General features: G+C 47.1%; 1 protein-coding gene across 1 annotated transcript; it reads right to left on the bottom strand.

Annotated features, from left to right (window-relative positions):
• Positions 1-3506: 3506 nt before the first annotated feature.
• Positions 3507-16681, bottom strand: SIK1 (salt inducible kinase 1). The gene is made up of 13 exons (XM_040055169.2): positions 16476-16681; positions 15534-15650; positions 12858-12921; positions 12479-12640; positions 12062-12186; positions 11824-11947; positions 10669-10892; positions 10286-10435; positions 9568-9690; positions 9098-9323; positions 8149-8424; positions 7406-7637; positions 3507-6626 (listed from the first exon to the last, which is right to left on the bottom strand). The coding sequence occupies exons 1-13, from the start codon at positions 16626-16628 to the stop codon at positions 6200-6202; spliced, it is 2403 nt and encodes an 800-aa protein (XP_039911103.1). The 5' UTR covers positions 16629-16681; the 3' UTR covers positions 3507-6199.
• Between the last annotated feature and the right edge of the window lie 7607 nt (positions 16682-24288).

Here is a 24288-nt window from a genome sequence, read left to right as displayed (position 1 = left end):
AGCTCCGAGGGAACTCAGACTTGAAATTGCTGACCTATTCAGCACAATACCACAGCAGCTGTTGAAATGGCGAGGCACCACAGGAATGGAAGGTGGCAAATGTTACATTCATTCTTAAAAAGGGCCTTTAGAGGTCATCCAGAAACCTGTGGGCTGGGAAGCTGGGCAAGGCGATTTGACAGAAAGCATAACAAAAATCAGGATGGCTAAAAGTGTGATAGAATGGGAAAGAGCAAAGTTTGCTGAGTGAGAGCTCAGGCATTGCAAATGCATTCATGTCAAGACCTGGGCAATTTGACATATTTGTAAAAGATCCAGCTGCAACCAGGTGCAGTGTAATCTCAGAAAAGTGAATGGCAGGTTGATGAAATAACCTATGAAACTCACCAGCAGCAAATAAAAAGTGAGGGCTGTGAGAAACACCAACCCAAGCCATAATAACACCATGAGAGGCATTAAATTAACATCAGGCAGGAAAGAAACCTCAGTGAGTGAGTTTGGAGAAAATTCCAGCTTAGTCCTCAACAGGTGTTAACAATGCAAAAAAAGAGCCTTAGGGATGACTACAGAATTAAAAGAGAATGAGAATGTCTCCTTCTAGGAACCCTGCCTCAAACACAGGGTGTCCACCAAGGAGGATATAGAACAATCCATGGAGACACAGAAGAGGTGAGAACTACAGCAGAGTCCTTCTTCTTGGCCGCCTCAGCTGAGAAGGGATGTGAGAGAGATCCTGACAACTCAACATGGAAATGTGACCAGGAGACCATTAGCTGTGCCCATTGTCACAAGGGAAAGGCAGCACAACCCAGTCTATTGGACTGGAGGTCTAATATGAAGAAAAGGAAGTACTTCTTTCACACAATGCAAAATTGAATTATGACACTTGTCACAGGATGCTGTGAAGACCAGAATTATAAAAGAATTCCAAAAAGCGTTAGCCAAATTCTTGGAGGCTTGACCCATCTGCAGCTGTTAAACACAATGACCCAAATGCCAGTCAAAAATTCCCTTAACCACAGTCTGCTCTCTACTGAGCTGGGAATATCACAAAGGAATTGTGCTATGCTTGCCCTGTCCTTACACCCTTTACCTCACAGTCTGCTGCTGGAATGAGCTGCCCAATTAGCTCTGGACCTTTGCTCAGAGTCACTATCACTGCATAGGACATATTACACGTGACACAAGATGTTTATTAAGAAATTAGTATTTATTGCAGGTGGTGGTCAGGTTTGTTCACCTCACATGAAAATTTTATCTCTGGCAGGTGCTAATATCTAATACCTTGAGCGAAAGGCATTTCTATCCTAAAAATCTATCGTGCCCCTGGCAGTTTGTACCAAAGACCAGCTCCTTCCTGATCTCCCACAGATGCTCTGCTAAATCCATAAACCATGACAGTGGATTACCTTTATCATTGATTTAACTGTCACCACTAAAAGTAGTTAGCAGTCGTGAAATAAGCCAGCGAGCACATTTGAAGCAATGTCCTCCCAAGGCACATATTTCCTTTTATCAGTCTTAAATGAATTCTCCTTCATTGTGTGACGTGTGCCTTATTCTCACTTTGCGGGATGAGTAAAAAGGAAGCGCGGATCACTTTCCATCTCCCGCACCATAATTTCGTTCGCTCAGCTGCTCTCCCTTCTGCCGCTTCCCCCTTCCAGCTGACACAGGCCAGGATAACACAACCATGGCTTTTGCCATGAGGGATTCCTTTCCTCCCCGAGGTGTGGCTGCTGTGCTGGGCACAGTGAAGGAGAAGGTCGTGGGTATGAGTTATGGATCACCTGCAGGAGGAGAGAGGCAGGGGAGAATCCCTTGCTGCCGTGGCTGGACCACACTGGCACCAGAGTGCTCGGCTGGGTGTCTGTGCTCAGCCTGCTCAGAGCAAAAACAGCCTGTGTTTTCCACTGCTACCACTTTGGCATCTCCTGCCAGCTCTAGGCATTTCCTTTCTGAAGAAAAAAAAACAACCAAGGTTTGATCATTCACTTCTGGGGTTGTGCTAAACTTGCCAGCATCTGTTCCATCTGAATGGCAGGGGAAAAACACCAGTCCTGGACTGGGAGAGAAAGGGAAGGTATAAAGTTGTAATGTGAGAAATGAAAGCAAGAAAAACAGCATCTTGAGAGATGTTAAAGACAAAAACAAATGCTGTGAACAGGAGCAGAGACAGATTTCCGAGGAAAGGAAGGAAGACTGTGACTAAAGCACCAGGAGTGAAAACAGTGTACACATGGAAACTGAGTCCAGACTCTCAGGGTTTCTTTGTACTTGTTTTCCCTACCATTTCACAGAAATCATAATGCTGGCGGGATCCCTCTATACCCAAGGGTCAGTGATGTCAATGAAAGTTTGTGGAGCTGCAGTGATTTGTATCCATCAAGAACCAACTTTCTCAAATTTCCCAGAATTTAACTAGAGTTTAAAATAATGCCCTGAGAACCCAGCTGAAAACAACAGTTAGGATTATCCTTAAGTCAGGTCATACTAAAACCTCACTAAAGACTCTTTACAATGCATCCATTATTTTTTAAGAGTCTCAAAATTCCTAACTTTGGATGGTCACATTGAAAACACAACCCTGGAAAAACATGTGTGTGACACTTTTCTACCAGTAGAGGAGTCACAGCAAATGCACAAAGAGCTCTACAAATTCCAGCTCAGCAAACAACTACTTTAGAAAACAAAATAGGTAAATATTATCTCTGTTTCCCCCCAAGCTTCTGTTTAACTTCTTGGATTTACCTTTCCATCACTCTTCCTTTCCTTCAAAATGTAATAGGTTGATCTTAAAAACTTCAGGATAGGAAAAAAGAGGAAAAAAAAAAGATCCTGAATTACTTAAAAAACCCCCCCTACCATTGTTTGTTGTTTGGTTTGGGGTTTTTTTTTTTTTTTTTTTTTTTTGGTCTGTTGTTTTTTTGTTGCTTTTTTTTTCTGAGTGTTTGTCAGGTCAAACTAAAGCTCATCAATACTTAGGGGTCCTGTTGCAGACAAAACCCCTCCTTGCTCTCTCATTGTGACTGCACGAGCTCCATACAAAGCCTTTTCAGGTTTTTTAACTCTCAAGTTATATTTTACCAGACAAAATCCACCCTCCCCTGTGAATCCCTCCCTCCCTCCGTTTCCCTTTGCTCTCTTTCAGTAGCTGCCCTAATCTGGCTGGGGCTGTCTCGGCTGAAGGTGACACGGAGGGAGGGAGCGCCCATCTGGTGACACTCCACCAGCGCCGTGCCATCCTCACTGCCCAGACCTCTGGTCCTGCTGCATTTTGTAACCCGATTACCACGGACCTGGGTTAAATTCAGACAGATTGCCTACCAGCAAAAGGCTCAATATCCCATTATCAGATTTGTGAGCCAGCCATCCCTCTTCATTTAGGATGTAATAGAAAGTGTCAGTAATGTCCTACGGACTTCGGCTTGAAAATGAGTCCTGACTATGCAAGTCATAAGTGCACTGGGTGAAGATGCTCCACAGAACCACATGCAGGACAACAATTTTAAAACATTTTTTATTTAAATATTAAATAAAACACATCAACTAATCATTTTGGTGTACACCTCTCATTTTAACATAAGAAGTAAAATGATTGTTCAGTCATGATAAAAAATAAACTATACATCTCAATTAAACCAGTCACGTAGTGTCTTTAAATACCCTATTGCATTGCAGTCTGCAGAACAGCACTGTCAAGGTATCTACAAAAAAACCCCCAGACTTTTAAAATGACCTCTTCTGCTCCAGCAATAATTCCAAAGAGGTTCTACAGCAATTGGAAAAGAAAAAAAAAAAAAATACTATGAAAGTAAAGTGCTTGTCATTGCTCAGGACAGGAAACAAAAGAATCTGTGGCCTTTAGATCCATGGCATTAAACAAAACTCAGATTGAGGAGGAGGTTCTGTGGTTTAAGTACGTGTGCTACCCCTTACAAAACTGAAGGCCAAGTTGCTGCTTTGTGACAAACTGGCTTCTTCTTGCCCTCCTCTGCAGCCATCTCCATGCAATCTCTTTTTTGGCTTGAGTTTTTTGCGGGGCTGTTTGTGTTTTCTTTGAAACCCACACTACAAATGAGCATGAGACTTTGGTGTTTTCTCTGCTGCAAGGCACCGCTCATTAACAGGAGTTCAGCTCGAGCAATTTTCTGTCACTTTGAAATTTCCAGACCATGGAGCAGCAGTGGCAAGCTGGAGGTGCACCGATACAGACACACAGATGCAACGCACAGGTAAAGAGGTTGTTTATGGAGAGCCACAGACAGAGCCACGGGATATCTTCAACTCTTCCTACTCCCACCAATTAACCTGGTCAATCTTTGGCTTTTTTTTTGTTGTTTGCTTTTTTAAAAAGAAAAAAAGAAAACCACCAAAAAAAACCCCCAAACAACTAACAAACCAAACAAAAAAGAACCCCCCCCCCAAAAAAAATCCCAAAACAGGTTTCTGTATTATTTGCAAATGTGTAATACTGCAGGTTGCATGAAGCCAAGGTAACTTGAAGGCACCCTGTGTCACACTAGGGAGATGGGTCCTTTAAGCGTTTAGACAGAATGCAGCCACGCTCTGACACTCGGATGGCAGCTCCCAGCCAAGCTGTCCCACTGTCTGCTCACCTGCTTCCAAAGTCTGCATGCACTGCCCAGCTCATGTCTGTGGGAGCACAGCCTGTCCTCCCCTTTATACCTCTGCATAACCTCTGTTGAGCATAACCAACAGAAGTCATGCTCTGCCTCAGGAAGGGAGTCGGGGTTTATACCAGGAACACAACAGAAGCATATTACAAAATATAAAAAATAACTAGTGTTATATAGTTTTCTGCTTCCTATTTATATACATATACAGCATTAAAAACCATACGAAAAAACACCTATCTAATGCAAAACCTCATTTTGCTAATATGCCAAAAAAACAAACCAACCAAAAACAAACACCCAAAGATTGTGCTGTTTTACTCACTTTTAATACAGTTTTGTTCAGAAAAAGCTGTACTCCGTTAGAGTAGAATTCTGTTCTAGCCTATTCCTTTTGTCTTTGTCAGTATGTAATTATAACCTCAATATTGCACATTTCCCCAAGAGTCAGTTCTGTTTGGACCCTGATAATGAAATGCATAAAAACATAATTAGCAGCAGAAATAACAATGTGCAGCACTAAGAAAAACCCCTCAGGCAACTTTGTAGGCAACCTCCAGGAGGGCTTTTTAAAAAAGAAAACCCTTCCCATTACCCCACAGGTGCTGCTGCTTCCCTCCTCAGTGCCTTGGCAAGAATATGAACAAACTCAGAGTTTATAAAAAGATTCCTAAAGATTACCCAGACCAACAAAACACAGCCACGTGTGCACCTGTGTGTATGTACACACACACACACACGACTCCCAAACAAACATCCCTGCAAAAGACCGGGCATTATGCAATTTGGATCCTGATTATCAAGGGATACATTTCCAATAGTCACTGCTTCTGTACTAATTAGAAGGGCATGCTGAGCTTTTCCAGCTGATGTATCAAGCGAGAAGTTCACAGTTTTCATTTAAAGTATGTCTATCTGGGAGGTGTGGAACGGGGATGTTGGTTCCTTTAAATAAAATGAGTGTTAACAGGAGGGAAAAGGAAAAACAACAAATGGCAATGCTTCCATTTTTGTCTCCTATGAATGCATAATGCTGCATGCCACTGGTTTTCTGTTTATTTTTTTTTTTTTAAGAGGTAATCATCTTCACAAACCCATAAATGAATATTGTGAAAAAAGGGAGGCTCTGGTCCCTTCTTTGAAAAGCCTCTCCCTGCTGTGTCACCACTACTGACAGCTGCTAATCTTGCATAACAGCAGAGCTGTATTGGTCTGACTTCAGTACAGTACCGAAGAGTTCTTCCCCAACCACATCCCTCCCTGCCCCCACAAATGCCCCACCCATCTGCCCCATCATTATTTTATCCTTTAAAAAAAAAAAAAAAAAAAAAAAAAAAAAAAAAATCAGTTTCTATTCGTATTTGTTCAGTGCAAGAATAGTAGAAGCAAAAAGACATACATATTGCTTGTTTCAGTCCTATAAAGTCGCCAGCTTTCTGAGCCAGACAGCCTCTTCACATACTTCAAAATTTATTGCTTCTGAGAGTCACTCGTCCCCACGCCGCCAGCCAGCCACGGAACAGCGCTGCAAGCTCCCCGCATGGAGGAGCGGCCCCGAGCTCTCACTTGACCAGCACAAACTTGCCCAGCTGGCTGGAAGTCAGGTCCTCCATCTCACAGTCCCCGTGCTGCAGGGTGACGGCGTCGTAGCTCGGGGACGGCGCGGGGAAGCTCTGCTGCGGGGAGAAGGGGGCGGCCAGCGGGGCCACGCTGCCGCCGCTGCTGATGTACAGGTGAGCGTCCAGGAGGTGAGCGGCCGACGACACCGGCGACACGCTCACGCCCAAGAAATGAGGTTGGAGCAGTTGGCTGCTGCCAGCAAAGGCCAGCTCGAACGAGTTCTGTCTCTGCAGCTCTGACAGCAGGATGGAGTTGGAGGCTTTGCGGGTGCCTGGCCCGTCAGAGGAGGGGACGCCGCTCGCCGCAGGCGTCTGGGAGGTCTGGGGACAAGCTGTTTGGAGTAGTTGGTGATGTTGGAACTGGAGCATTCTGAACAAAATCCGAGGGGGAAGAGGTTAATTTGCATTGCTAGGGAAAATTTCATGTTCTATTCCTTCCTATCTTGCCCCTAACCTTGACCGTAACTGTCCCCTTTGCTTCTTTCTCTCTGTCAAACCTCTCCTTACCCCAGCCAGTACGATCAAGGCAAGCTGCCCATGCCAGGCTTTCCCTCATTCTGTAGAGGGCAACTATCACAAGCAAGTTTATCTGGTCACGATTTGGCCACCTAATAATAGATGTTCTAGAGACAATGTGTGCAGATAAACCGGAAGCTCAATTTTCCATCTTGCTTCTATGGGAATGAAGAGGTGCCACCACACATGACATTTGAGGCTGCTGGAACTGTGCCTCCTTTGTGGGCTGTAACTTATCCAAATTACAAGGTCTCACTTCCTTGCCATGGGAAAATTACAGGAGGAGGCAGAGGAGGAAAGAAACCATTCCCAAAACTAACAAAGAAAAACACAGCTTGCAGTAGGGAGAAGCAATGTTTTCCCCCACACTACCAAACTGCTTCTCAATTCAGCAACCTCCAAATATTTGAACATCGAGATTTTTTGGGTGGAATTGCACGTCCTGTGTTACGTGTGCCAGGGCAGGAAGCCACAAAGGAAGCCAAGCAGTTTACCCACTGCCACACAGCAAAGATGGAGGACAGGAACCCCCAGCGACCAAACCCCCAACCTCTTTCTGCCGTGTTTACGCCTCCCTGCTTACCCTTAACCCAAAGTAAACCCAACGAAAAGACACCACAGCTCCTCCCTCACCTCTGCTGCTGCAGCACCTCCTCCAGGAGGCTTCTCCCCTCTCTGCTGCTCCCGCTGCTGCTGTACATGCAGGTGTTGGGCTGCGTGTGCTGGAAAGGGCTCATGGCACTCCTTGCTGCCCGAGAGGAGGAGGACTGACACACCTGCCGAGCAAAGCCTTTGATTTTATTCAAGCCGAGAAACCCCTTGGCTCGAGCGTTCTTCCGCAGCTGCTGCCTAAAAGCCTTCAAGCCTGTGGGACACGAGGAAAAGAAATGCGCTTTAATCCTCCTCAGCGTTTGTCTACAGTACAGATCAGCTTTTCTGGGCACTGCCTCCCTGGCTGTGAGAACTGGGCTAGAAGAGGCTCCACGTTCACCCTCTGCCTGGTGGTCAGAGCAGGATGCAGGTAATGAAACACGGACTGGGACAGCTGCACCCTTGTGCAGACGGACACGCACGGCAAAGGAAAAGCCCGAGAGGAATCGTGACGTCGTGCAGGCTGTATTTTAGGAGGAAGGTGGAGCCTGCCATCCCACTCACAGCAGCAGAAATATCTCCATGGGCAGGCTGAATCAGTGTCTGAGAACTTTTCCTCCAGGCACCTTCCCCAGGGCATCCCACCCTCCCTCAGGGCCCGTCAACATCCAGGTACCCGGCCTCGGCGCGACGCTAACGGGCAGCAAGTCTCCCTGCACCCTACCCTTTCCCAGGGCCTGCTGGGAGGGTGCAATTCCTCAGCAACAAAGCCAGGAAGACATTACCTTGAGTTAATGAGGTATCAGATGCTCTCCTTCCTTCTTGGAAGCTGACAGGCAGGAGAGAAGCACCTCCCATGCAGCCCTGGGCTTGTAACACGGGAGCGTCAGACTGGGAAGCGAGGAAAGGCGACGTCATCCTCGCTGTGGCCGGGCTCCCCGTCATTACTTGACCTGCCAAACAGCTGCTCAGGGCCACTGAGCTGTCATTTGAAGATGAAGTAAGGCAGCTGTCTGAGCTAGTCCCCTCTGTGGGGCTGGCAGAGGAGGAAATGACTATACCTATGGAGGGGAAGGAAGGAGAGAAAGAACATTCCCAAGATGAGTACAGGAAGGAACAAACATGACATCAGAGCCTTCTGCCCACCTACACTGGCACAAATAAACAGCCTCGAGCTGGAGAGGTGTCCAGCAACTCCTGCTGTCCCAGGGCTTGACTCCAGCAAGGGGTCATCAACAAATAACCTCAGTTTGGGCTCCTGTCCAGCTGACAGGACTCAGCCAGCAATGCCAGCATCACCAGGCTGTGCTGAATCAGGCACACAGCGTTCCTTCAGCACAACCAGGACGATTGTTTTGTGAACAGTTGCGCTTATTTGGTTGGTTCACAGGGTCTGGTAAGTACCAAACACAATCAGGGAGGTGTTTTTTGTTAAATTCAGGCACTTTCTCCTCCCCCAGTACACCAGCAGAAGCAAACAGACCACGTTTGTGTCCTTTTGTGAGCACACTCTCCTCTGAAGAGATCTAGGTGAAATACAACAACTTCTCCTCCCTAAGGGCCCTGCTTGTCTCTAGGAAGACAGAACTGGGGAAGGCAGAGTACAAAACAGTTCTCTAGGCTTTCCTACCCCAGTCAAGATAAAATCAGCACGCTCTCCCTCAGCATTTGGACTCCTTCTCTGCTCTTTTCCTCTACCTACAGACACCCTTCATCTCTCCCAGACTTACTTACATGGAGGGACGTGCTGATAGAAATGGGTGGTCACTTCAGCCAGGGTGTGCCTCCTGCTGGTGTTGCTAGGGATGCAGATGGGGTGGTCATAGGCCTTGATTTCATCTTCCAGCTCCTTCTCTTGCCTCACTTCCTCACTGATGGTGGTCTCTAGCAGGCTGTTCGGGGAGATGGAGCGGTGCCGGAAGAGCCCGTTGAAGTTGGTATCCACAGGGAAGAACACAGGCTGGAAAACATGCCAGATCACAGACTTCAGGGACTTTTCCTTATTTCTGCACTGCCTTTTAATACTCTCCACAATTCTGTGGCATGTCTTCAGTAGGAACATTGTTTGAGAGGCTATGTGACACCGTGCCCAATGCCAAACAAAACACAGGAGGGAGAGAACAAAAATCACAACCCCCATTGTCATGGAATGGCAGAACAATGAAAAAAAAGAAGCGACACAGAGTTTAGCTGGGAACACCAACCTGTAGTGGATTGCTTATGTCACAGTCCATCTCTGCCTGCAAGGATGGCTGAATCAGGCTCTGAGGTTGCTGGTAAAGCAGAGATGATCGCAGGGTTTCACTAGTGAGACTGTCCTGAGGCATCTGGAGAGAGAGCGATGCACAGAAGCCATCACACACACTGCAGCTCCACGTGACCTTTCAGATACTGGAGAGTCACAGAATTTCAGAGCCACCTTCCCTGCAAGCTGTCTCCTCATGCTTTCTATGAAAATGAACAAAGCTAATCCATCAATGCCAACGCAAACACAGAACTCCTCCTCCAAAGTTAGGCAATTTAACTGTAAGTGCAATTTGCAAAGGCACCCAAACCACACTTTAAAGGGGGTGGGGGCGAAGAAAATAAAACTAATGTCAGAAAAACACATTAAGTGACTCATGGAGTCCTTCTGAGGAACCTACAGGATATGCAGCAAAGAAGCATAACCAAGCTATGCCTAAGAGGGCAGACTTCCCTGAGAAGTCTAATCCTGTGGCTCATTATTGCATGCACCGGAGACAAGAGTATTCCTTGGACCATGACCCGCGGTCACTTCCTAAGAAACAGGGCATTAATATTCACTCAGCCTCCAGCTGAAGAACAGCAGGCCGTGTCCTGTCAGAGGGCACCACTATCAGAACTGGTTTTCAGAAGCCTGCCAGTCACGTGGAAAGGAGATCCAAAGGTGCCTCTCCTCACCTCAGCGTTGGTGATCTCGGAGCTCCTGGGCCGCGGCTGCCGGCCGGCTGCCGGCCGAGCCGACACCTGGCTGCTCCGGTACTCCTTGAGGCGCTCCAGGAGCAGGTAATAGATGGCGGCAAAATGGTTGTAGCTGCTGTTCTGCAGAGACTGGAAGAGATTGGAAAGGCCTTTAGAGTTGCAGGTGACTCAGGATGTAAGCAGCCAAAACTCATCACTAAGGGCTAAGAGTAGTGCGCTTGAAAAAAACCAAGCGAAATCCAGAAGGGCGGTGAAGATTTTAGGCTGTGGCAACAGATCAAGGCCAGTCACTGAATGACCCATGCCTGCAGCCCTGGCATTCTGGTGGTGGCTGAAGATGTACAGAAAGGGCAAGAACTCACCTCCACAGTCCTCTGCCTGTCGATGCCAAGGGTTTGCATGATCCCGAGGACCTGCTCGTTGTAGTCGCCCAGGTTGGAGTTGTAGTTTTGCATGGAGAAGGACAGGGACTGCTGCTGCTGAAGGGAGGGGTCAGCCTGCATCCATTTGTGCTGCTTTATCTGGGAGATGGTTATCCGCTTGGTTGGGTCCACAACCAGCATCCGTCGGATTAGTGTTTCACAGTCTGGGTGACAAAGACAAACTCATGAGCAAGGGGCAAAAAAAAAGTAACAGCCCAGCCCCAGGTCACTGCTAAGAACACTTCCCAGCAACTGGGTAAGATGTCTGTGAAAACAGGAATTAAAGGTTTGGGAGCAGCTGATGCCTGATCTGACTATCAGGTATTCCAGAAGGCACAAGAGATGTCCACATAGATAGCACAAAAACAACGTCTCACTACAGGAAATGAAGCTGTAGTGGATACCAGGTGGCCTTGCACCTTGTACAAGAGCTGTTTTTGAGAGAATGCAGGTTTAATGGCATTCCACCTACACAAAGTAGGTCAGAACTTAGTACAGAACCCCCATCACATACAACTTCCTGGTCCTATACTGCTTATTTACTTATAACCAGGAAATAAAGTTGTTCATGGCTATAACTGATAAAACTTCAGACTTCAGCTGGTAATCTCCACGTGATGACAGAGGCACGTTCACTTGGTTTTGAAACCAAATCAGAGAGAGGTGATAACACTCTTCAGTTTCACGTTTCTCTGTTGGAGTTCCCAGGATACACTGCTACGTCCCAATATTCCTGCTCTCCTTGGCAGCTCAGCCACACTGGAATACACCCCTTCTGCATAGCTAAAATATCTCAGGAGAACTACACCTATGTCAGCACTGCAGGCTAGTCTCATTAAAATCTTGTTTTCTCTCTTTTCTGAGTGATTATTTCTCTAGCTAGGGAGTCAAGTATTTTTGTAATCCATAGGGATAGTCTAAGAAAGGAAGCTACAGCCTTTCAGATGCACCACAAAGCAGATCCCAGAAAAGAAAACGTGTTCTGCCCTACAGAAACTGCTGGATACGTGGAAACAAAATAATTGCCAGCTGCAAACTGGACAGCTACTCCTTTACAGCACCTGTCCTAACATTAGGGATCTGAAAGAAAAGCACCTTCGGACATGAAGTACGGGATGCGGAACCGCCCCTCCAGCACTCTTTGCCTCAGAGTCGGTAAATTGGGTCCATCAAAAGGCAGAGAACCGCAGACAAGGACGTACAGAACCACCCCCAGGCTCTGCCAATAGAAAAGAGCACAGCACATGAGTGACTCCAGGAAAAGCAATGATTTTGAAGGCCCGCAGACCCTCACAAAGTGTGAAACGCAGTTTCTGAGGAACAGCAAGCTCACCCATATATCAAGGTGAGGGCCTTCATATTCTTTGCCTTCGAAAACTTCTGGAGCTGCATAGGGTGGGCTTCCACACCAAGTGGAGAGGGGCTCTCCTGACTTGTAGAAGTTTCCAAAGCCAAAGTCTGAAATGAAGGTGAAAATCTGGGGTAAGACAACAACACTCGACCGCATACTAATATTTCAGAAGTAGCAGAAAATTGAGAGAAAGGAACAGATGTGTTGCTTTGTTTTCGGCATATTCATTTAAGCTATTCCCTTCTGTTCACAAAATCTGTTCTGATAAATATCTGTACCTACTGTTTTATCTTCACTTGCCCAAATACAAAATCCATTTATAGGCTCGTCCTAGGGAAACCCAATGTCTAAACAACATGCTTGATGTTCTTCATAAAGTGACCTCCCATTTCCTCTTACCTGCTAATTTGATATTCATGTTAGCATCCAGCAGGAGGTTCTCTGTTTTGAGATCCCTGTGCACGATGTGGTGGCTGTGACAATATTCCACTGCTGAGAGAATCTGCCAGAACTTCTTCCGTGCTTCGCTCTCGCTCAAGTGCCCGTTGGAGGTCAGGTGATCTGCGAGACAAAATCAGAGGGGATTTAGAAGGACCCCGAGGAAATCTTTCATAATCCTGCAGGTGCTGCACTCACTTGCTGTTTGACAGCTGACAACACAAGCCCATGGTCTTTAATCAGAATGTATCTGTTACTTGGGAATTACAAAATAAAGCCATGGTTTCTAAATCTGAGGAACTGTGAGCTCTTACAAGAGCTCAGGTAAGTGAGGACTTACCAAACATTTCTCCATTCTTTGCAAACTCAGTAACAATGTACAGCATATCCTTTGTCTCCATAACCTGTGAAGACACAAGAGGACACAATCAAAAAAAAAGAGAAAGCAGAGCTCTACAGTTTCATTTATTTTTCTATGTGAATTCTCGAACATGTGCATTCAAATTTATATTTGCTGCAGCAGCTGGCAGTAAAAGCATCTAATTTTGCACCACAGAGTTCTTTCCAAGCAAACTGGTAATGAAAAAGATAACAAATCAAGGCTTATGTGCCTACATTATACAATGGCTTCCCAGGCCATTGTTCTTCTCACCATTACCAAGATACCTAACCTCTGTAAGAGAGCAGATGAGTGTTCAGATAATTTCACACACTCCCCTTTTGTTAAAATATGCATGTATGTATTTACGATTAACATGAAATATTTTGAACATGCAAAGAAACTTAAAAGTTTGTCTAAAGTTGTCTTTGTTTCAGGGCTAGTGGGGGCTCAGGCCAACAGAGGCAGCTGCAAACTGGACAAAGCAAGAAGTGGTGTGGGATCCCCTGCTCCTGTTTGGAGCTGGCTGGGAGATGGGGAGCCTCCTGTGCAAGTGATAACAGGCTGCTGTTTGTGTAACAGCCGTGCTTGATGCACATCAACAACTGTCAATATATTGCCTATCAATCTAGTATCAACTTGCTTTGATATTTCACAATATTTGCCTTTAGAGGGGAATAAAAACGAGTAACTAAAATCCAAATGACGAATGAGAGATGCTGAGTGTTTACAAATTCCTCTTCAGTCGCCACTGCACACCTTTGAAATGTTGCATTTCAGATTTAGGAATACAACATTTCCCTGGAAACATCTCCCTCTCGAGGAGCAGTTACTTTGTTTTGGAAGCAGGAGGTTCACAACAGGTTAACAATCCAAAAAGCCTCAATTCTCTACTTCAAAGGCTGTAACTTCCAGGCTCCCAACACGTAACCTTTTTCAAAGACTCTTGTCCTCCCCTCGCTCCAAGTACACACAGACACGAAATGAAAATAAACAAACAAGGAGCAAAGGAAGAGAGGTTCCCAGTTTAAAAAACTGAAGGAAAGTGTTCTGGGAAAGTTGCCAGCTGGATGAAATTAAGACGCGGCGCTGAAACTAAAACAATGATGAAATAATACAAGAACACACACCCTATATTGGTATGTCATCTAATTCCATCCCTGCTTCTCAGCCTCCACCAAACAGGTAAAGCATCAGTTACAACAACAAAGAAAAGAAAACTTCACTGAAAAGAAATGATGGTCCACTACCAACGTCATTTGCTGCATCAAGTGAAGTGGTTCAACCAGATGGAATTTAACCTGCTTTTCTAAACGCTCCGAAAGAGTATTTTCACCCACATCATTCCACTGAAATGAACTCAACCGAACTGTTAGAATGCTTCTGTGTGTCCTATACTGCCCCATGGGCAACCCTGACGTCAGCCGCTAACACGGAATCATTTTTGTTATGATGGGTATAACACTATAAATACAAACACTTCATGTGTGTCAAGGTCTTTTAAAATAATGCCCTGCCTAAGCACCTGCCTTACTGGCTCTTCAGCCTAACATGTTAATTAAACTTTTTTTTTTTTTTTTTTTTTTTTTTTAATAAGCTAACAAACCCAGCAATAAGATCACAGCTGATAACAGTGTTTACTACTGCACACGGACTTTCAGACCTGCTGCTTCATCCATCTCCACCTTTCTCCTCTCTGCCCTTTTAGACAGGTCCAAAGAGACTGGTACCTCTGCCCTGCTCATGGCAGGGGCTTGCACCAGATGACCTTTAAAGGTCCTTTCCAACCCAAACTGTTCTGTCACCTTCTTAAATCCACACGGCATTATTTAAATGATTAAGAGGAACTTACACCAAAGGCTACTTAGATCTAAATTCAGTATTTGCAAAGCAGTCCTTGCTCACTAGACAAATGCCACCCTGCTTTCTGCACAACACAATAATTTGTTCCTGTGGTTAAAAACATCCATCAGTGCAGAAACTGAACAAATGGAAACCGAAATTCGTGTTGTGAAACTCTGCAGGGGAAGGACACTTAAAATTCCCTTTCAAAGCTACACAAACTGCAGCAGAACAACCAAACAGGTCATCTTCTGACATATCCTAAGATACCAACACTTATCACCTTTTCCTTTTTCGCTAATCTAATTCTTCGATTAAATTTCCACTTAGACTTTCTACTTAGATTAATTTGGTTTAATTGTTGGTGCTTTTAATTCCCTTCTGCTTAAGGCAAACTCAACTTTAGTGCTTCCTCCTCTACCGCCCAACGTGAGTTTAAGTCTTCCTCTTATCTAAAGCACGTAAGAAGTTCCAGTCCTCTAAACTGGGAAAAGCAGAGGAGATAGGAAGGCAAGTTAATCAAAGAAGTTCAGATAACCCGTTCCTCAATTTGAAACACACGTCAGCCTGTTTCCAGCTGTGAATCTTACAGTGCATTTTGTCAAAAAGCTGCCTAATGTACCAGAGTCTTGTTCAAAGAATGAAGAATGACTCTGAAGACAGCCAGTTTATTTCAAACATTTTTCAAAAAGTATTTCAGCATTTCAGTATGCACTCTCTCTGTAAAAATCACGTGCAAGAGAAGACCATAAGCATATTTTATCTACGTGCTGCGCTTCAAAGCTGGACTCTTACCTGATATAGCTTGATAATGTGGGGATGATTCAAAAGCTTCATTATCTGAACTTCTCTATAAATCTTCTCCAGATTGCTCGGATCTAACCTTGTTTTGTCTATTATTTTTATTGCAACCTGAAAATTTAAATAATAACAAAACAACCCCAGGTATTACAAAACACGTACTCTCACTGTTAAGATGTCTTAAAGAAAAATAAAAAAGACACACCCCCGTACAAACACACCACTCACAAAATCCAAGTAAAGTAGCTTTTAAAGTAGCTTTTAAAGCACAGACTTGACAAAGCTGATTCTGTTGTTCTGAACCGCACAGAATTCGCGGCACAGAACGTTTTCGTTTTTCTTTTCTACGTCAAAGGATTACACGTAAGGTAGCGAACAGAACTGCAGAAATTAGCACTGGACAGGATTCCGTAAATCTTTTAATCCGTCCCATGCCGGTGAAAAACAGATTCTTGTAACAGGCTATCTCCTGCTATACTGACTGAGACGATTTTGACATGCACCAGAAATATAAATACGGCTGCACGCCCGGGGGGAAAAAAAAAAAAAAAAAAAATCTGCAAATAAGACCCCAGGTTCTTTGTTCTTGAAAAACACTGAATGAAAAAAAAAAAAAAAAAAAAAAGACAAACAAACAAACAAAAAACCCCACAAGTACTGAAGCCTTCAAGAGATCCTTGATTTGCAGGGCGTTTTTAGCAAACTGAGAGTCAACTCAACGAAGCTACAGTAGCACTCCGAACCGCGGGAGCCGGGGTGGGAATTTTTCGCACGCATCCTTCGCCGAGTTTTAATTTTCCACAGCGGGAAACCTCGCGGCCCCCGCGAAGCGCGGCATCGCCGCGGGCGTGCCGAGGCAGCAGCACCCGCGGGCGCTCCGCGGAGCCGCCGCGCTCCCTTCCCCGCGCCCCGACAGCGCCGGCCCCTCGCACCCACCTGCGTTTTGGTCACCCTGTGCCGGGCCAGCTTGACCACGGCGAAGTTGCCTTTCCCCAGGGTCCTCTCGATGTCGTAGAAGCCGACTCGCAGGGGCCGCTGCTGGCCGTGCGCGGCCGCGGGCGCCGAGGCGAACTCCGACATGATCACCATGGCTCAGGCGGGGGGCGCGGGCAGCGCCTCAGGACGGGAGCATCCGCGCCGCACCTGCACGGACACGGCGCCGCGGCGCCCCGTCAGCCTCGCTCCGCTCCGCTCCGCTCCGCCGGCCCCCGCCCGCCCCGGCCCCGCTCCCCCCGCGGCCGCGCAGAGCCCGGCGGAGCGGCCGTCGGAGCCGCCTCGTACCTGGCGGGCGGAGCGCGGTGTGCGCGCAAGGGCCGTGCGGGCGGGCGGGCGGGCGGGCGAGTGTGCGGCGGGGCCGGCGCGCACCGGGGGGCAGGCGGCACCACGCGGGATGTCCCGGCCCCCCGCCCCGCCCGCCCCTCGCCTCCATCCGCGCACCGCCCGCCCTCCCTCCCCGCCCACCGCCGAAAGCCGAGACGGGCCCATTGACGTCACTTTGACGCCAGCGAGACGCGCGCCCGGGCGCGGGGCTGAAGGGGAGCGGAGACACCGGGACGTTGCCAGGGAACGGGCGGCGCTGACGCGGGCGCTGATGGAGCCGTCGCCCGGGAGACCCGGGGGGGCGGTGACGTCAGGGCGGAGGGAGGCAGGCACGGAGCGGGGAGGGGGTCGGGGGGGGTCTCCCGCCCACCCCCCGGCCCGGCCCGGCCCGGCCCGGCCCGGCCCGCCCTCCCGGCGGGGTCGCTCCCCGACGGGGCGTCCCCGAGGAGCGGGGATGTCGCGACCGCAGGCGCCGCCCCGGCGACAGCACCTGGCGCCGGTGACCCAATCCCCCCCCCCGGTGACCGAGCCCCGGTGTCCCCGGCCGCCGAGGTACCTCCGGCGCGGTGAGGTGGGGAAGTCCCGCTGGCGGTAGGAAAAGTGCGGCTGCAGCCCTGCAGGGGAGCGTTTGTCCCTGGTGCCCAGGCGCGGCGGGGCCGCGGGTGCGCTGCGCCCTTTGCGCCGGTGCCTGCGGCAGGAAACGGAGCCGCCTTCCCCTGAGCGAGGCCGGGATCCCGTGTCCCTGCTCTCCAGGGTGTGATGGAGGCGATGCTGCGGAGTATTCCCTCAAGGGCTGGGGACACCCCGATCTGAGGACTAGGCAGCCCTCTGGGTCCACCAGCTGGGCACCGACAGCAACAAAAGTAATAATAAAGAGTGTGTGTGTGTATATATATATACACATATATATAAAAATATATATAAATATAAAATCATAGTTTGGGTTGGAAGGGACCATAAAGATCCTTCAGTTCCAGCCCCTTGCCGTGGGCAGGGACACATTCCACTAGATCAGGTTGCTCAGAGCCTCATCCAGCTTCACCACGCTCACAGTAAAGAATTTCTTCCTAATATCTAAGCTAAACATGCTCTCTGTCAATTTGAAGCCATTCCCCTTTGTCCTGTCACTCCAGGTCCTTGCAAATAGTGTTTCTCCATCTTTCTTGTTTTCCCATCTTCTTCAGGTACCGAAAGGCTGCAATTAGGTCACCCAGAAGCTTCTCTTTTCCAGGCTCAGCAATCCCAGCTCTCTCAGCCTTTACTCACAGGAGAGGTGCTCCATCCCTCTGATCACCTTGGTGGCCTCCTCTGGACTCTCCAATAGGTCCATGTCCCATATAAGTATGCAGCCCTGGGTTACTATTCCAACTCTAACTCAGAATACACCTGCAGTGCCATTATCTCAAGTCGGTCTGGAAGTGAGGCTTGGGAAGCTTCCCTTTGGCACACCAAGGCTCAAGGAGGTTGTTTAGGATTGAACCTCGGCCAAGAGACTCCTCTCAAGGTCAGATGTGAAACAGCAGATGCACAAGGTTCAGACAGGGGAATCTTCAGCCTCCACACAGCAGGTGACCAGAATGTTTGTACACTTGGAGTCAAATTCCAATCTAGTCTTGAAAACAAGTCTCAAAAATGATGCCTGCCACATCTGTTTTTCAGCTTTATCTTCTCTATTACAGTCAGTCTAGACTCTTTTCAGACAGGTAGTTCTTCAGTCAGGAGATGGGTTTCTGACTGGAAAACTCTCCCTCTCAGTGTGAGCCTCTCCCCTGACCGTCACAGCCCGTGGCACACTGGGACGTGACCCTCTCTTCCATCCAGGGGCACCATGAAAATTGGATTTGCCAGACTGCTGGAAATGAGGTGGGAAAGTTACAGCTCTGCTTCACGCTGAAAATTTCAAAGCACTCAGTAAAAATCTCTTCAGAGAGAAGATGGAGAGGGGATCTAGTCAATGCATACCAATATCTCCAAGGTGGGAGCCAAGAGGATGATCCCAGACTCTTCAGTGGTGCCCAGCATCAGGATGAAGAGGAATGGCCATAAAATAAAATGGAGGAGTTCTACCTCAACAGGGGGAAGAATTTCTTTACGTGGATGTGGCAGAGCTCTGGAACATCTGCCCAGGGAGGACACAGAGTTCCCTCTCTGGAGACATTCCAGACCCACCTGGATGTGCTCTGTGTCACTGCTCTGGGTGGCCCTGCCTTGGCAGGGGGTTGGACTGGGTGATCTCCAGAGGTCCCTCCAACCCTGACAATTCTGTGATTCTGAGATTGTTTTCACTTGTTGCGGATGTTCTTCTTAAGGTCCTGAATGCTCCTAGAGCGTTCAAGAAGGACCCTCTAAGGGAGGCAAGCAAGCTTTTTGTCAGGTTTTGTAAATTTAAAGGTGGGATGAGGAAGATACGATGCTCTGCATAAATCAAATTACACGATCCATGAGCTGTGTATCATCAACGTGCTTGAGAGAGATCTGACAGGATTTTTAGTGAAGTTTTAGTGTTTACACTGCAGGCTCCTTCTCTTAGAAAAATTGAGAAATAGCAACTTAAATGAACACCCAGACTTTGTTAATACACAAACCCCACGCTGTCCCAATGCTTGCTGTGTGTGAGCATTCTTCGGGGCTTGAATGGAGCTCGAGAGGGCAGAGCTGGTGGCCAGGAGCTGAAGGACAGGAGCTGCTCCCATGGTGTGACCCAAGTCACGGGACTGCTGTGGCATGTGCTGTAGAGAATAGCACAGAGCCAGCCCGGGCTATTGTAGCATTCAATTAGTGCTTACACAGTGCCTTGAATAACTCACATGAAAAGCTGACTTATTATTATTATTGTTATTATTGTTATTATTAAGCTAACAGTATATTCTCTGTGGAGCTCATGGAGAGGAGGTGACGCACAAACAGCACATACAGTAGCAGCTGCATGTGAACAGTGCCCCAGGAGTTATAAAGAAAAAAATTACCTTAATAATGGTTCCTCTGCTGTGGTGGGATTTTCCTCCCTTTAATTATAGTTGCTGTTTTCATTTGAAATTGATTAAGTGTTTTAGGATGGCAAACAGAGCTGGGCTTTTAAGAAAGAACACTCAAAGACATCCAGCCCCAGCAAGGAGTGGAACATTTTTATTCCTTTTCAAAGGACTCAGAATTTCTTTCTTCCAAAATGGGAAGAAGACAATGACAGGATTTGGTGTTCTCCAGAGCATCTCATGATTTTCCCCATACTAAGAAGAGGTGGACACCTGTGCCATGGGACTTCCTGGAGGGTGCAAGACCTCACCAGAGGAGAATCCACTGTCCTGATTTTAGTTACCTGCTTTGGATGGAAGAGGCAGAAAGGACTGGCAAGTGCTGCTCCCTGTGGAAGGTACTCATGGTGATCTCTGTTCCAGGGCGTCTGCAGTGAAGGAGGGAGCACCTCACTTCTAAAGCTAAAACACTGTTGTATCATTTGTTGGGAATTAAAGACCCCCTACCTCTATTATTCTCAGCACCCTTTTGGTGTTCCTCTTCCATTTTCACGCATCCAGCAGCACTGCTCAGAAGTAACCATTGCACAATTCTGGCAGTGTCATAATGACATCGTTTTTTTCTGCCACTTTCACTCCGAACGCTGTGAAGGCATCACAACCCTCTTATGCAACCGAGCTTTATCAGCTCAGAGAGGTGCTGCTCTTGGGAATGTTGAGGCTTTTGCAGTTTCTGCTTTAACACTTCTGCTGCCCTCTGGTGTTTTAGACATCCGGGACGAGGAGTCACCTTGGACGAGTCCGTGATATCCCTGGCTCGGGAGAGGCAATTACAGAGCTGGCTTCTTCATAATCAGGGAAGAAAAGCGAGGAAAGTGGAGAGGCACTTTTCGGAGCATATCCACGAGGGTCTTCCTTTGACTCCTCTAGGAAGAGGGAGAAACTGGGAGGACACAACCGCTAAGTTTTTCCATTGCAGCAGCTCTGTGCTCCCTCCCTGAGGGCAGCCTGGTCTGTGTATGGGAATACACACGGAGGTTGATGCCTTCCAGAACTCATCTCGCAGATATTTCCAGCAATTCAGTCCTTAGTCATTTCACTCAGCGTTTTCTATCGGTTTCAAAACAAACTAACAACAATAGCAACTTTCTTCACTTGGCAAAAAGAAAACAAACCAAGAAGTGGAGACATTCCTTTCTACCCATTTCACCCTCCACAGCTAAAGTTAGCCTGGCTTTCTGTGGCACATTTGCTGGGGCACTACTTGCAGTACAGCTGTAGTAATTTGGGGCTTTTTCTTTCTTCTTCTTCTTCTTTTTTTTTTTTTTTTGGCAGGCGTGTGGGGCGGTTTGGTGTTTTTTGTTTGTTTGTTGGGGTTGGTTGGTTGGCTTTTCTTTTTCCAGAAAGTACCAGTGTGATTACTCTAAAAATGAGGTTTGTTTGCCTACTTTACACAACTTAATTGAGTAAAACCTTGCTGGAGTCAATAAAGTTGTTTCTGGTCACGCCAAGTTAGACTCTGGCCTAAAAAGAAGTGAAATGGAAGTTATCACATTATAAAAAGTAGAGTGACATTTGAAGAAAAGAAGATGAGATAATGAACTAAAACACTTGTAAGCTTATTTCAAAGACAGAAGCATTATCCTGAAAAATAAGGTGCATGACTGTTTCTAATATGACTTCAAAGTGTCTTTGAATTTGAAAAAAATCCAGGCTGCCACTGCAATTTTGGCAAAAACATTTAAAAGCTAGGATGCCCTTACTGAGGCACCACAATGGTATCCACAAATGTATTTCAGACCACTGGAATGTCTTTGGTCATAGCATTGCATCACGCTTACATAATTGCGATCACAACAATGATCTTTTGTCATTAAGGTTTATGACATTTCATAATTAATGAGGCGATGACATCTCACTGACATAATGCATTGAGCTTGTCTTGCAGGATAAAGGGACACAGACCTTCTTCTTGTCATTCCTCCTTATCTAGGGCTTGGAAATAGCTTCTGAGGGGGACACCACCAGGTCTGTTTGAGTTCTTCAGTCTCCTAAAAATAATGGGGTACAAAACCCACCTTCCTGCTGAGGCTCTGAATGTCTTTGTTAGTACAAAGGGAAGTACAAACACAGAACAAACGAGGTAGTCTGTGCCCTTGAGAGCGTCTCTGTTTCATTGTAATAATTTCTTTTCCGTGTTTGTCACTCTTACAGTGCCCCACTGACAATGGGCAACAAATACATGAAAAAATATGCAGAAAATGAGTAGTGGGACAGGTTATTTCCATTGCCCAGGATTAAAAAAAAAAAATGCAGCAGCTAAACAGCCAACAATTCAATGGCTTTTGAATTAGGGGCTTTTTCCAATTTAGCTTAATGACCAAAGGTGGTTGTGGTAGTAAAAGTGAATACTAGTCTGTAATCTAACTGTGCCTGTTTAAATTTAGATGAAAGTCACTTTGTTTACGTCTCTTAAAACATCCATCTTCAAGGTATCCTGCAAGGTAAAGCACTTGTTCTACCAAAATTTGACTGAAGAGGACCAAAATCCTCTGGGTCTGAGCACATCTGTGTTAAGTGACTGTTACTGCTGGCATCAGGATCAGCCAGGCAGGGACCTTCCTGGGGCAGAACCACGTGGACTTCACATGCCTACAAACCAGCACTTGGAAATGGCACTTTCGCACCAAGACCATACAACCTTCACAGACAAAAGGCACAAAAGATAAGAAAAATAGGTAACTTCCCTCACTTTACCTGCTTTACAGCTGGGAGGGCAAAAAGACTATAAGGAATGAAGTGTCTTGCCCATGGTGGTGATGAGGCAAGACTGTGACACAGCTGGGAAATAACTTGGTGTGTCCTGAGCTCAGGCAAATTGCTTTTAACTCTGTCCTTCACACTGAAATTAGGTGATTAATGTTAATCTTACGGCTGGTATAAATACAGTTATGTACATACCGGGTTTAATATTGTTTATACGAGAGGCAGCTCTTACATGTGATTTCTCTATCAGGCTGGACTTTCTGTAAGATTAGTACTTGTATTTCAATGTTATCCTCCCACTCTCAGATAAAATGTGGACAGGGAGCAGGTCAAACAGAGACAGCTGCTTCCTGGTGCTCCCAAGCTTTGCCACTCTTTGCCAGCAGTTTCTGTTGAAAGAGTGTATTGCTTCTCACTGCTCCCTGAAACATCCCACATGCTGTAGTAGCTCGTGTGTTCCTTTGTTGTTTGGGGTTTTTTAGGGACTTTATCAGGGAAGTTTAGCAGTGTAAGATCAGTCGGAAGCTGTCAGCTTCCAAAGCAAAAAATAAATGCTAAGTAGACTTCAGATACGAGAGCAGAGGTGGGAGGGAGGCATGTCCATCATCCATTTGACAGGTGGCTCCTTTCCTGTGAAATTATCCTTCCCCTTCTCCTTGTGTGGGATCTTTACTCTTTGGGATCTGTACAAAAGAGCTGGGGAAATTCTGCCAGCCTGATGGGAGTGGTGGGAAGCCAGCCCCAGTCCCTGTTCCTGAGTTTGGGAACCTTCCCGTGGGCAGACCAGGAGACTGAAGGCTGTTGCCCTCGTCCTTACAGCTGCTGGAGTTGCTGTGAGGTGTTCCCACATGGGAAAGACCTGCCAGTTATCCTTCAGCCAGTGCAGGGACTGGATGTCTGCTCCCATGCTGGGCTGGAGGGACAATCTGTGCGGGCAGGAAGGGAATTCAGCCTCGTTCCTTTTGGACTGGCTGTCCCAAGTGTCCTATTGCGTTTTACAGGAGTGCCGTAGGATGCAGGGTGGCCCCGGCCGCGCAGCTGTGGGCGCCGTGGACACGTGCCCAACAGGAAGCATCCCGAGACAATGGAATTCACTGCACACGTATGTTCCCTGTTGGTGGCTGTGCTGGAAGTGGTGACCTGAGCGAGGCAGTTTTGATGTCCCCTCGCTGCAGCCTCCACTCCCCTCCCCTCGCTCCGTGAGTGATTCATGCGGAAAGCTCCAAATCGTTCCCCAGGGACAAAATTAATAAGGGCCCCATCACTTTTCCTCTATATTCATGCATTAGAGTCTGAGATCCACCGTGCTCTCGCTGAAGTTTGAAATGGAAAGGCAATTTCATCCCTGGAGTCCCAGGTAATTGCTTCATCTGCTTGTGCCTGCCTGTACCACTGCCAGGCAAGGGGATGTGCACAGGCTCCTTCGAAGAGGGCTTTAATGGCATTTGTCTACTGCATACCAAAAAACGAGGAGCTTCTCCCTTCCCCCTTCCCCTTCTCTACTCTGCTCACTCTGAAAGAAGACAGAAACAAAATAAAAGTTGCGTTTACAGCACGGTGCCGGTGGCACAGTGATTCCACAGGGAAAACCTGATATATCCACCTATTGTCTGAGGCACCACCAAGAGCCCTTCGTCAACGAGCAAGTTACGAAAACAGGTATCCTTCCTCAGAGATTGATGCGATACTTG

The sequence above is a fragment of the Hirundo rustica genome, chromosome 2 (assembly GCF_015227805.2).
Source record: "Hirundo rustica isolate bHirRus1 chromosome 2, bHirRus1.pri.v3, whole genome shotgun sequence".
Taxonomy (NCBI): Eukaryota; Metazoa; Chordata; class Aves; order Passeriformes; family Hirundinidae; genus Hirundo; species Hirundo rustica.
This window is presented reverse-complemented; position numbering and strand designations above follow the sequence as displayed.